The following is a 12,725-nucleotide window of genomic DNA, read 5'->3' on the forward strand; positions in this document are numbered from 1 at the left end:
CTTCGGATCATCCTCCGGGATGTTTCCCAGACCGTCGCCAATAGCTCATGTGCAGCTCTAGTGCGATGTAAATTAACAACAGCAACAACAACCCAGAACAATCACAGAAAATTAATTCTTTTTTTTTTACAGTCAGAGCTTGGTTGTGCTTAGCAACCAAGTTAAACTAAGTATTCCTCTTTTGAATTAGTCTATGGGTTATTTTAAAGTATTTATTTGCGGCGGCGACTTTTGTTGGCTGTTTTCTGGACTATCGCCAAATATATAAACCTTTATTGCGACCCAATTTTTTCGAAATTTTGTCTACTCAAGGGCCAGGATTCCAAATATGTAAAAAAAATGTATGCTTATTCAGAGAAAGTACGTTTTTGTGTCTGAATACGTCACTTAATTAATAGTTAGCACTAATTAATTAGCATATTTGAGGTCACCCCCAAGATTCATTAAGATTGACACTTAGTTTGGGAGTTTATCAGGGTGATGTCTTTTTCTTGCGGACTGTGCATTAACAATTAAAACATATACATATATAAGACCTGATAATAGTGCGGTGAAGTTTTCAAGTGATGGCAAAATTGAAGAAACTTTGCTAAACTTAATTGTCATTACACTAGCACTTTAAATAATCACTTTATTGAAATATTTGTACAAAGCAGAGATAACCACAAAACTGTATTTTATAACTTTGTGATTTCAATAAATAGTAACAAAGTTTAGAACATCAAAAGGAAGATACTTTTTGCAGGGAAACTATCTCCAGTATCATTTAAAATCTTGCAGCTCTTTCCTGTTTTGATAACATTTCAGACTCTCTGGATTACTGACAGAATCTAAGTTGACAGGCAAGTTATTGATTATTCTTTTCACTATTAATTCTAATTTCTTTCCATTCGTATTCATCTGGAAAAAAATCAAAAATAAAATGAGTTTTAATAAATTTAATTTTTATTTAATTGATTTATGATAATCAAACTTAAATTTATACAAAAAAAAGGTGTTGAAAGGAGACAAAATGTCAATCAATAAATCAACTCATTAACAAAAATCAAGATTAAAATATTTTAATAAGCCACGTGCAAATGAAAGATGTCTATTTAATCAGCACATTGTAAATCATTGATGTTTGAAAAACTTTTCTCGAACCTTTTTTAAATTCACTTCTCAAAACTTAAAATAGGACAAAGTCTCATGAAACCAGTACTTTTGACAAAACTATTGCAGAAATCCCATGAAATTAGTGTCAGACAGGCGCTATGATACTTAGAGATGAATGAAAGACAGTGTAACCAATTAGCTTTGGAAAATTTGATTAGAAACATTTTGATTTTAAGAATATCTAGTTTACTCTGTAGTTTATAATAACAAGAAGATTTATTTTTGGTAAATTCAGCATCTGATAACACATTTATTGCTGTTATTTTAAATTAGTAAAACAGGTTTTGTTTAAACTACTGTAAGCTTTTTTTTCTGTTAAAGAGCGTTGTTGTATAAAATCGACGCTTTTCATTCGAATAAAATAGGGTTATACACAATCCTTACGAAAATGTGAGGTATTTAGTTTGTTTTGAGGTATATATGAGGTATATTTGAGGTTGGTAAGAAAACAACCAAAGGTGATTTTCAAGGTATGCAGGTTGTTTTTCTGACACTTATTACAGAATATGTATTTATGAGGTATAGAAAAATTTACCTTGGTTCAACTAAAGATAGTGAGGTACTTATTGAGGTGTATGAAGTCATTTTATTTATACCTAAGCTTATTTTGAGGTTATTTTAAATTCACTTCATATCAACCAGATTGATAAGGGGATTTCAAAGGTATACCGGGTCGTTTTTCTGACACTTGTAACGAAAAAGGTATTTATGAGGTACAAAAAATTTACCTTATATCTAATAAAGAGAGTGAGGTATTTATTGAAGTCATTTTATTTATACCAAAGCTTATTTTGAGGTTGTTTAAATTACACTTCATACAACCTTCCCAGAGTGCCGTGCGTGCCAGCGAATGGCGTGTGTGTTGACAATTGAAAGTCTATGCGAAATTCGGTAAGTTACATTTATTGATTTATTATCACTTTTAATCAAACATGCTTCAATTTTCAAATTTTAACTTTTATTATTTTTGTTTTAAAGACGCGTCCTGATCTTAAATAATTAAAGTCGAAGAATATTCTTAGAGGCTGTTGTCGTAGGCTTAGCAATAAGAGAGAAAAATCAGAATATTTCTCGTTCCTGTTAAGGGTGACGCTGTTAGGTGAAACGTTATATTGCTGAGATGACGTAGGCTGTATATAGCACATGTGCAGCAACGCGGAAGAAGTGGCTAGCAAGTTACTGCTCAGCCTTCCCCAGGATAATAGGTCAGATTTTACACTAAAAAGAAAAAGTAATCTCGCATAATAAACTACTGAATTTATATAAGCATTGATAACAATTATTTGCCTGACAGTTGATAATTAAAAACTAATAACTCTACTAGCTCACTTTTTCATGTTTGAGCACAGAACTGGTATATTTCACTACATGAAAATTTTTTGCAATTTATCCGTGTTAATTATTTACTAATCAGATTGTTGATACTTATTAGAATATTAAGCAGAATTAAATAAAACCCGATTTCAAGTTTATATGATAATTTTTTTCAAGGTTATGAGAATTTTCATGCAACTGCTTATGGTTCACTACTTAAAAAATTAGCTAATTTTTGAAATCTTAATTTTTTTATAAAAAAAATCAGTATTGTTTCTTATGTAATTTTAATGCTGAATCGAATGAAATCAATTGCAAATAAAAACATTTATTGTTTGAAAGTATTGCGCATTTTTTTTTTTTTTTTTGAATTTCACCCTATGAGATATATTTTTATATTTAAACAGATGATTGTAGCAACTAACAATTTGTTTCATTCTGCTCGGAATTATAAGTTACGTAGGAACTATTTCACTCAACCTCTTTCAAAAGTACTACATATTTCAACTCGTTCTCTCTTCGATACTTTCCTTTCATGAAATTGCTTACAACTTTAAAACAAATGCTCCCATCAGCTTGTCGTTAGTTTCATTCGATTGGGTGTAAAAATTGGTACCTTACTTTAAAATTTTATGTTTTTAAATGATTGATTCTTGATTACATTGATTAAAATATTAAAATAACTATTTCTGCGAAACTCTGATGTGATTGACAATAACGGAAGTCCTTTTCAGAATAAGAGTCAAAAATGTATTTAAAAACAATTAGTTATCTGAAATCTGGCAAAAAGTTTAATATATAGACCAATCTTATTGAGTATAGGTAAAGATTTGTAAGACAAACAAAAGAAAATCAAATTATCAAACTTATGAGCTCGATAATGGAAGATGGAGGCTTAATTATGGGAAAATAAAAGTGTTAAAATTTTCTAATAAGATTGGAATTAAATATGTGAATTTCTGTAAAGATTGTTGATAGTAGTACTTTCTTCAGTGTATTTTATTTTATAGCTGTGGTACCTTTCACACTTTTAAACGCTTTTAGCTACAAGGATTTAATAGAAATAACCGAAGTCGAGTACCATTTATATGAATAAGAAAATTAATTTCATCCAGTTAATTTAAATCAGGAAAAAAACAATTTATGATTTCTGATATTTTAATATTTTAAAACCTGGCGCTATTATTGTGATTATGACTTTCCTACTGATTCATATTTTTGTCTTTTAGGTTCCAATACTTCCAAGTTTCAACAGGGAGACAGAATCAATATTTAAAATAATTTTGCTGGTTTATAAAAAAGAAACGAAATTTTAATTTTAAATAAAATATTTTGAATGTCAGCTGACCAATTATTTAAATTTTCAGTTTTATGGTTTTAAAAATTCAAGCACCTTGGACATCTAGCTTATAAAAATGTGAGCTCCAGCAAAAAAAAATTTTTTTAACTGTGGAACTTAAACAAGTCTCATTTCAAAATAACTTAATTAATCCTATTAAAATTACAGAAGAAGTATGTATTTGAAACTTAATTTTATAGCTTAGCAAACAAAGCAATTACTGCCAAAGGTGTAATATTAAAAACTTCAGGTTGATAAATGAAGATCGCTACTAGTGAAAAAAGTTAAGGATATGCTTTATTCTTTATATAATATAAATAATACTGAGATTAGAAATTAATAAACTAGGTGGACCGTATAACACCTCACATTTGTTAATTATTACCATTGCAAAGTATTTAAAAAAATAACTTTACGATGAACTATAAAAGTGTAAAATATCGCATCTTAGGTTGATAAATAAGTACCTCTAAAATAAGAAAAATAAATACTTGAGGTTACGAAGTAATAACCTAAGGTAGAACATAGAACACCTCACATTAATAAAAAATAGCCTTTCCAAGTGTCAGTAAATACACTTGAGGTTGATTTATAATAATCAACAAAAGTACAAAAAAAGTTCAAAAAAGTACAAAATGGCACACCTTAGGTTGATAAATAAATACCTCAACAACTATATAAGTCCACACTGACTTGTAGAAAAATAATAACCTAAAGCAGAACATCAAACACCTCACGTTCATAAAAAACAACCCACCCAATGGGAACGAAAAATATACTTGAGGAGGATCTATAAAAACTTGATGTGTAAAATGACGCACCTTACGTTGATAAAAAAAATACCTCAACAAGTATAAAAATATATACTTGAGGTTGAAATATAATAACCTGAGGTAGAACAAAAAATACCTCACGTAAGTAAAATATTACTTTTACAACTGTCAAAAAATACACTTGAGGTAGATCCAGAATAATCTGAAGTGTTAAATTAAACACCTTTTGTTGTTTTTGTAATTATTTGTACTGGTGTAAGAAAATATACTTCAGGTTGATAAGTAATAATCTAAGGTTGAAAACGAAACACTTTAAAGTAGTAAATATCTACCTCTCCACAGATGTTAGGTTGATCTCCACCTCAGGTTGATACATATATACCTATTGAGATATATTTGCGATATTCATTTGCACGCTTTGTAACCTAACGGCGTATTTAAATAACAACCTCATTTATAACTTTGAAAAATACCTCAGACATACCTTAATTTTTCCGTGAGGGAAGACTGTAAATTACAGATTAAGTCAAGTCAAAATCCCAAGATTGTTGAATACAGTGCCTCAACACTAAAGGATGGGCGCATGACGCCTTTTACAATTCTACACACTGTAAAAACTGTAACTATTCGAGTACGGTGTTGAAAAATTCTAAATCTTCCAATGTTATTTGAAGTTAATACTGAATCTAGCGTTCATACTAACTTTAAATGGTGTAGTTAAATCAAAACTCCAATAAATGAGAAAGTTTACACCAAAATCAGATAAATTTACTCCATTCTTGAACTCTTCTTGACGTTTGAAAACCGTCGAAGCTTCGCTTACAATTAATCACAAGAAGGTGAAAATTTGATTTTGCCTCACAAGATGCTGAACAAGGCAGAAGTAAAATGTTATTAAAAGCATGTCTGTTGCATAATAAAGATAATTTTATTCTCATAAGAATTACATAAATCTGCCAATAAAATTTAATAATTTTATAATATATCCGCTTCGGTTTTGTTATTAAGCCTAGTCCGAATTCATCTTAGTATTTTCTCCTTGTTGTTTGCACAACACCGAGATTTTCATAACAAACTAATTAAATTATAAGAAATATTATATATCTATGCATTAGGATAGAACGAGAAAACCAAAATTTCATTTTCAAAACGCTTTAGTTCCGAAAAAATGCTATATAAAGAAAAAAGCAAATTGAAAATTATGAAATCGGTTGATATCTTTCAGTCATGATCAAAATTTATAAAAATTGATAAAACTGTACATTTTACTTAATTTTTACATTTTACTTAATTGTATAACCAGCATGATATTGTTTCTTATGCTAACTTCATAGTTTAAAAAATTTATATAAATTATAATATCATTTAATCCGAGCATAACGACCATGCGATAAATTTAAAAACATGAATTATCTCTTTTTTTTCAAATCTATAACTTTAAAAATATTCAATAAAATTTAACAAACTTTTGGATCAAATTAAAATTGATCAGAAAATTATTGCTTTAAAGTTTGAAAAAAATTCGTTAAGAACTGAGCAAGATATGAGTAATTCAAGTAGTTCTTTTAATACTGTTCACTCACGGAAAAAATTAATTTTTCATTTTTTTCTTAAATTTGTAGTGAATTGCATTTAGCAACTAATAAAAAAAAGTCCGATTTGAATATTTAAGAAAATTTAAATATTTCAAGCCATTTTCCAGGTAGTTTTTCTACTGATAAAAATGGATCCAAAAGAGCGGATATGACAACGAACGCAGTGAAAGCTGTTAGAGAATGGATTAGGTGCTATTCACGAGAATCTGTTCGATTCATTTAAATATATATATACATGAACGGTAAATAGAATACTCAAAGAATATTTGCAGCTGAAACCATGCAAAAAACAACGAATTCATGCAGCGCTGAAAATCAAGCTAGAGATACAAAGAGGAAAATGCTACTACGTCGGTAAGCGGATCGTGACATTCTCTTTTCGGATAAGAAACTTTTTTTTTATTCCACTAGACAGTCACAACCTGCAAAACTATCGAGTACAAGTAGTATGTCTTGCTGACATTCTATAGATAAGTTGGCAGTATAAAAATGTTAAAATGCGCCGAAAATGATGGTGTTGGGTCCGATTTCTGAGAAAGGAAAGCTCTTACTTATTTTCCTTGATTCAAGAGTTAAAATCAACGTTGGTATCTAATTAGAATAAGTCTTTGAATGATTTTGCTTTAGATTTATTTGGAGAGCAATCATATTGCTTTCAACAAGACTCAGCGCCCACTCACAAATCAAAAGAAAGTCTAAACATGGCGCAGATTAAATTTTTCCGATTTCATTTGTGCGGATATACTTGATTATTTTATGGGGGTATATGCTCTCAAAGATTGAAATTACGAAAGGACTAACTATAGAAAAAATCCATGAACGATTGATAAAGATTTGGGATTCAGAGGAAGCAGTGCATGCTAGCTATAATGAGTTTTCTAATCCTTTGCGTAAAGTTATAAATAAACATGGGAAAGATTTGAGATTTCATGTAATAAATGAGTCGATCATAGAGATGAATATTTTTTTTTAATTACGTTCATTTCTTATTTCTTAGCCTTGACTTAGGGATTCTTGTATACTCTGTAGTAGGTAATTCTAAATGATTAAAAAAAATTATAACCAAAATTGTTTTCTGAACTTTTTTTAAGTTCTTGTTTACTGGACAAAGCGACCACCTTGTGCTCTATGTGCCAATTAATTTGCAGTTAGGTGACTCTAAGTGACAATTAAATAGTAACTTAGAATCGTTGTCTGACTCTCTTAATTCTTCTTTTAATCTTATTCAAAAATTTTAACTTGCAGCCTTATTCTAGCCCACAGTAACCCTATTTGTTATCGAGATCTATAGACAAAATTTTTAAATATTTCAAGAATTTTGTTTTTCAGTGTTTAATTTTTAAAAAAAATTAAACTCTGTTAAAATTAAAAAATTACATAAAAATTTTAAAAAAATTAAAAATATTTGAGAAGACGACAGAAAAAATTAACACAGACAACAGAAAACGAAAGCAAATATTCAATTCATTACTAAAATTATGAATAATCATATTAATATTACTGCAAGTTATATTATTATGTTATTTTTATGAAATATATTATTAAATAAATGAATATTAATAATAAATATATTGTCCTTCTTTATAATGAAACACAAAATCAGCATCTAACAAATTATTGGAAATTTATCTTACAAAAGAGATTTATTTCTTTTGATTTCTCTGTACCATACAACCATAAGGTGATCCAACCAAGCTGAATACAGCTTCTTTAGACTGGTTCCTTCTCCACTTTCATAGACATCTGCAAGAATCCTCCTTGAATACTGTCAGATGCAATACTAAACAATTTCATTGCACACATTATTAGTTCATGTATTATCGGCACTGGCTGTTTCATTAAACGTAATCTCTTCCACTGCTATTATGATGTCAGAACAAACATTACCCGCATTAGTTTCATCTTCACAATCATGATTATTGCATTCATCATTGATCGACACATAACCAAATAATGGCATAAATTTACCACCCAAAGTGCAATATTCTTGTATATCATGATATATATCAACAAACAAAAACACATGGAGGTTTCAGTTTGAAAATAAGTTATGTTCCTTATGCTCGGAATCTGAATATCAACCTACCTAATAGATAATAATACCGTAAATATGTATCCCAAATCAAATTTCACAAAGTTCAGAAGAAACAGCAAATAAAGCAAAAACATTATTGATGGACATGTATCAGTAATGGCAGAAACTTCTCGAGTCGAAACTATTATGTGGCTATTCTTAAATGTCTCCTGTATTGGAATATAACTAGACTATAGGGAAAATATGAAATTTATATACTAGAAAATAACCAACCGGTATATCTTTCGTCTCTAAGATGACATCGGGAACATGACGTGGTGTGAGATCATCAGCAATCCTTTTCCGTATCCTTTTAACGAGATCTTGATTAAACATGTACCCATCCCTCAGTTTAAGAAAGAGAACAGCTCTCTCATCTCTACTACTATTGAACTGAGAAACACATAAACAGTCACTGATTTCAGGAAAGTGATCAACTAAAATAAAAATATGTTTATCTATTAAACATTTATTTAAATTTGCTCTCAAAATAGCTCGCTTCACCAAAGATTTAAATTAGTTAATAGTAAACAATTAGATTGTTTTATTGCTAGTTTAATTTGTTGTTTATGGAAGTGCAGTTTTTTAAATTTGTGGTCTTAAACTAAGCATTGTTTGTTGTTTTTTATCATTTAATTTAAATCTACAAATCTTTTCCTAAAAGTAGTAATTTTTAACCCATTATACTTTGTAAAAAATTTTCTTAGAGAATTCTTTGCGAAGAATTATTTTAGAATTTCAACTAATTTAAAGTTCCAAAATAAGTATTCTTCAATAAAAGCGGTTATCAAATTAAAATCAAATTTAGTTGTTTAAGAAATGAAATCAAATCTGCATTGCAAAACAGGAAACTTCAGGCTGATCTGACAGCCACCAAAAAATACGATAAATTGTCTGACTTTATCTAAACTTGTTTTCGGAGGTTTCAAAAGAAAGAATCCATTGATCTGCGAGGAAGAGGTTCTTCAGTCCTGACTGGGATCGAACCAGGGACTTTTGAGTTCGTTGCCGAATGCTCTAACCATTTTGGATCCAGAACCTACAATCCAGATAAGTTAGGAAGTTTTATATAGTTATCGCCGCGAGCTCTCCATTAAAAGAAGATAAAAGTCTGATCCGTTGCCAACAGAGAGCGTTTCACATGATTCAGTGAAAGTGTGATGGTGAATGAAATCAGAATTTCTGTGCAGTTCAGCACTTAAAGTTGATTGGGAAAAAGTGTTTCTTTTGTCACGTCAATGCGAGCCTCAGAACGAGGTGAAATAGTATAGTGCTGCCATCTATCAAGGAGTGAGAGAGTTACGTATTCGTATTGTCAGTGATCAGCAATGCCGAAGAGAGCAGGAAAGATGCTCGTTGGTGCCCCAAAATAATAGTTAAGCGAAGATAAAACAAAAACACTGCCGAAATCCGTTGTATCACAATTAAGAAAAGCGAGCTGGAAAACATCAAAACCAGTTTGATTGCCTTCGAAGATTTAAAATTGCGTGAAATAATAGCCTTTCAGCTACTCTCAGTTTCCTCAGGGAATAAAACCGGTTTTCTATTTAGCTCTTGCTTCCTTAGTATTGATTCATTAGACATTCATTAAATTCGTTTTCGTTTTTCTTGGATCAAACATCAAGTAACGACCCTTAATAAGCCGATTTATTTTTGACAAGGAATCTAAAAAGTATCGATATTCAGGGTTGCAAATACGTGTCACCCTGTATACGCAACATTCTTTTGAGGTGCTACTTACCAACGTTGTATATTTCAGAGCTACCAAACCGGCATCCACGTTGTTTTAATGTAGCATCACTGAAAAAAAATGAATAAAGCAACATTTAACCCTTTATAATTCATAAAATTTATACACAGATAAATTTAAGCAATTTATACACATACCGGTCAGAATAGGATGAATTGGAGCAGGAGTTTTAAACCTTTTGAAAAGAAATTTGTCGCTGAATCGATAAAATATCGAAAAAAGTCGATCACGAATTCTGCTATAGTAAGATGAATTGTATCTTTAACAAATTGTCAATTCTGAAGTGAAGCATTTAAAGGGGTGAAATTTATCTGTTCGCAGACAAAAGAGAAGTATCGAAGGTATCTAAACAAGTTCCTTTAGATAATGAAAAAGAGGTAGAAATATGATTAGTGGATCGAGCAAGAACCTAAAAATAGTAAATGAGCTACCTAAAAGAAACGGTTTTCTTTTCAAGACGAAGAAAACCGCCCTGACACATTCGAAGGAGTAATAAGTGAATGCTTTGATTGCTTGGAATTGGACTTTCTTAATTGTCGTATGTCCAAAACTAAGTTTTCAGATGAATGCTTCATTTCACGATTAAGTTTATGAAAAGGATTTTGATAAACTATTGAATTTGTGTGGCCTGAAGGTTGTCTTATTTCTGTGTTTACGGGTTGATTGAGGGAAAAATCATCAGATTTATCAAAATGCGCGAAAATAATAATCATGTTCAAAACATTGTCCTGAAAAATACCACTTACAAATAAATAAGTGATTTTCTCTTTTCCTTCATAAGTTCGTGACCTAACTGCCAAAAAAACACAAACTGTACAGCGCCTTAACTTATGCGGATTATGATGTTGTTCGCTTAACCGATACTTGGCACTGTGAATAAGAACTTAAATTACTTGATGCCAAGTATGTTGGGTTCAGAAAGGATCATTGATTCCAGTAAGAGATTCAATACAGCGATTACAAACTTGGAAAAAATAAGCAAATTAAAGGATTCAAAATTGCTATAGGAACCATGAACTGGAAATGTCGTCATCGTACGCCGCAAGGGGCACTTTCCTATTCTGAACTTCTGATTCGTGTGCCTTTGCTTTGGTACTTTTATTTATTTAAATAATCTTAATTTTATGTTAGGTTTATATTTTATAATCATTATTTGAAATTGGCATTCAAATAGGTAAAGATATAGCTGTTTTGTCGCAATTTAATAAATTGGGAAGCTACTTAGCGAATTTGTCATGGCGTTTAATATAATACAACATAATATTTATTACAAAAAATTTAACCACGAATTTTTCCGTAGTATTAATAACTTGGAAATAAAAAGCTTTGAAAAAAAAAAGAAGCTTTAATTATCCAAAAAAAATGATGGTTTTTAACTAAAAGTACTTTATTAACAAAATAAACTTCAAAACTTGTATTCTCTTTGTCCCAGATTAGTTGCTACATCTAAATACTTTTTAACTGATGATTTTATGATTTTGTTTGAAAATTTTTCAGAGATTTCAGATTGCTATGCTATTCAACAACATTTACTTACCAAGCATTCCCACATTAAATCAATGCCAAATTAGTTTCAAAAATACAATGGTCGTACTCTCTAAAGCCACATTTGAGGATTATTCCACCAATAATCACATTAATCTATCTTCTAGCTAATGAACCAATAATCCATCAATAATATAACTTTACTGGTGTCGATCTGCATCGGAAGTTATTTATGACTTCATGTACCTGTAGCTACTAATTTTGGACGACAGGAATATTAAACAACAGAAAACTCTTGCAGACAACGGAAGTAAAATAATTTTAAAATTCTACAGAGTTATTGAAAGCAATTCCCTATCGATAGATATATCGATATTAATTGGCGACTTAGGGGCTGAGATAGCCAGGTTGGCAGGGTGCTGGACTCACGTTAGCGAGAACGGGTATAGTAAATAGGTGACTAATACCCGTTAAATTTGTCGCATCACAAAGTCATCCATGTTCCCATAACAAATTATACCTCTGGGGTTACTGAATTGGAGACAAATCGTTCAGGTCAAAATTACGATCTGTAGATAAATGAATGGATATAAGAAGGAGTCCGGTTGTGAATGAATCCCATTAAAGGGTGTGACGTATGGGTGTGGCAGAAATCGAATTCTTGGCCATAGATGGCGCCACTGGAAAACAAAAACAATCGCTCCCCTTGCTTCAATGACCAACGACAACAACAACAATTGGTGACTCGTAACGTATATACTTTTCTACTTCATTTATAATAAGGATTCTAAAAACAAATATTTAGTGCGTTCATGATAATGATACTCTAGTATTCATTATATCTAAGGCAAAGATTTTGTTTGGGAGCATGAAATGTTTTATAAGGTTTCGATTAATCATTATTTTGACCAATGACACTAAATTCGAAGTAGCAGACTCCTGAATAATATCACAGTAGTTATATCAAGATATTTCAGCTTATACCTTTACTGAAATTGACATAGTATATATGAACTTCAAGACTTTTTAGAGCAGTTACTTATTCTTTTGAATTTTTGGATTTTTAAATAAATTGAAAATTGTAATATCCAAAACAATTAAATAATTGCGTTTTGAGAACGACTTCTAAATTTTCATTATTTAAACATACATTAAAGTTCAAATAAATCAAGTCCAACTCTAAATAAATATACAGAAGTGGAAATTATAAGAAGAAATTATAAGAAATTATAAGAAGAAA

General features: G+C 30.3%; 1 protein-coding gene across 3 annotated transcripts in view; it reads right to left on the minus strand.

Moving 5' to 3' along the window:
* Positions 1-599: 599 nt before the first annotated feature.
* The window catches only part of LOC107446337 (acetoacetyl-CoA synthetase), an 80,671-nt gene continuing 68,545 nt past the window's right edge, over positions 600-12,725 (minus strand). For all 3 annotated transcript variants that reach the window (XM_021147617.4, XM_087155348.1, XM_087155347.1), the window contains 3 exons: positions 9,992-10,050; positions 8,485-8,687; positions 600-900 (listed from right to left, as the gene is read on the minus strand). In XM_021147617.4, the coding sequence (XP_021003276.3) occupies positions 763-900; positions 8,485-8,687; positions 9,992-10,050 (400 nt within the window). In that variant the 3' untranslated portion in view covers positions 600-762. The remainder of the gene's footprint in view (positions 901-8,484; positions 8,688-9,991; positions 10,051-12,725) is intronic.

This window comes from Parasteatoda tepidariorum, chromosome 11 (assembly GCF_982258835.1).
Source record: "Parasteatoda tepidariorum strain Cologne lab strain chromosome 11, Ptep-v5.0, whole genome shotgun sequence".
Taxonomy (NCBI): Eukaryota; Metazoa; Arthropoda; class Arachnida; order Araneae; family Theridiidae; genus Parasteatoda; species Parasteatoda tepidariorum.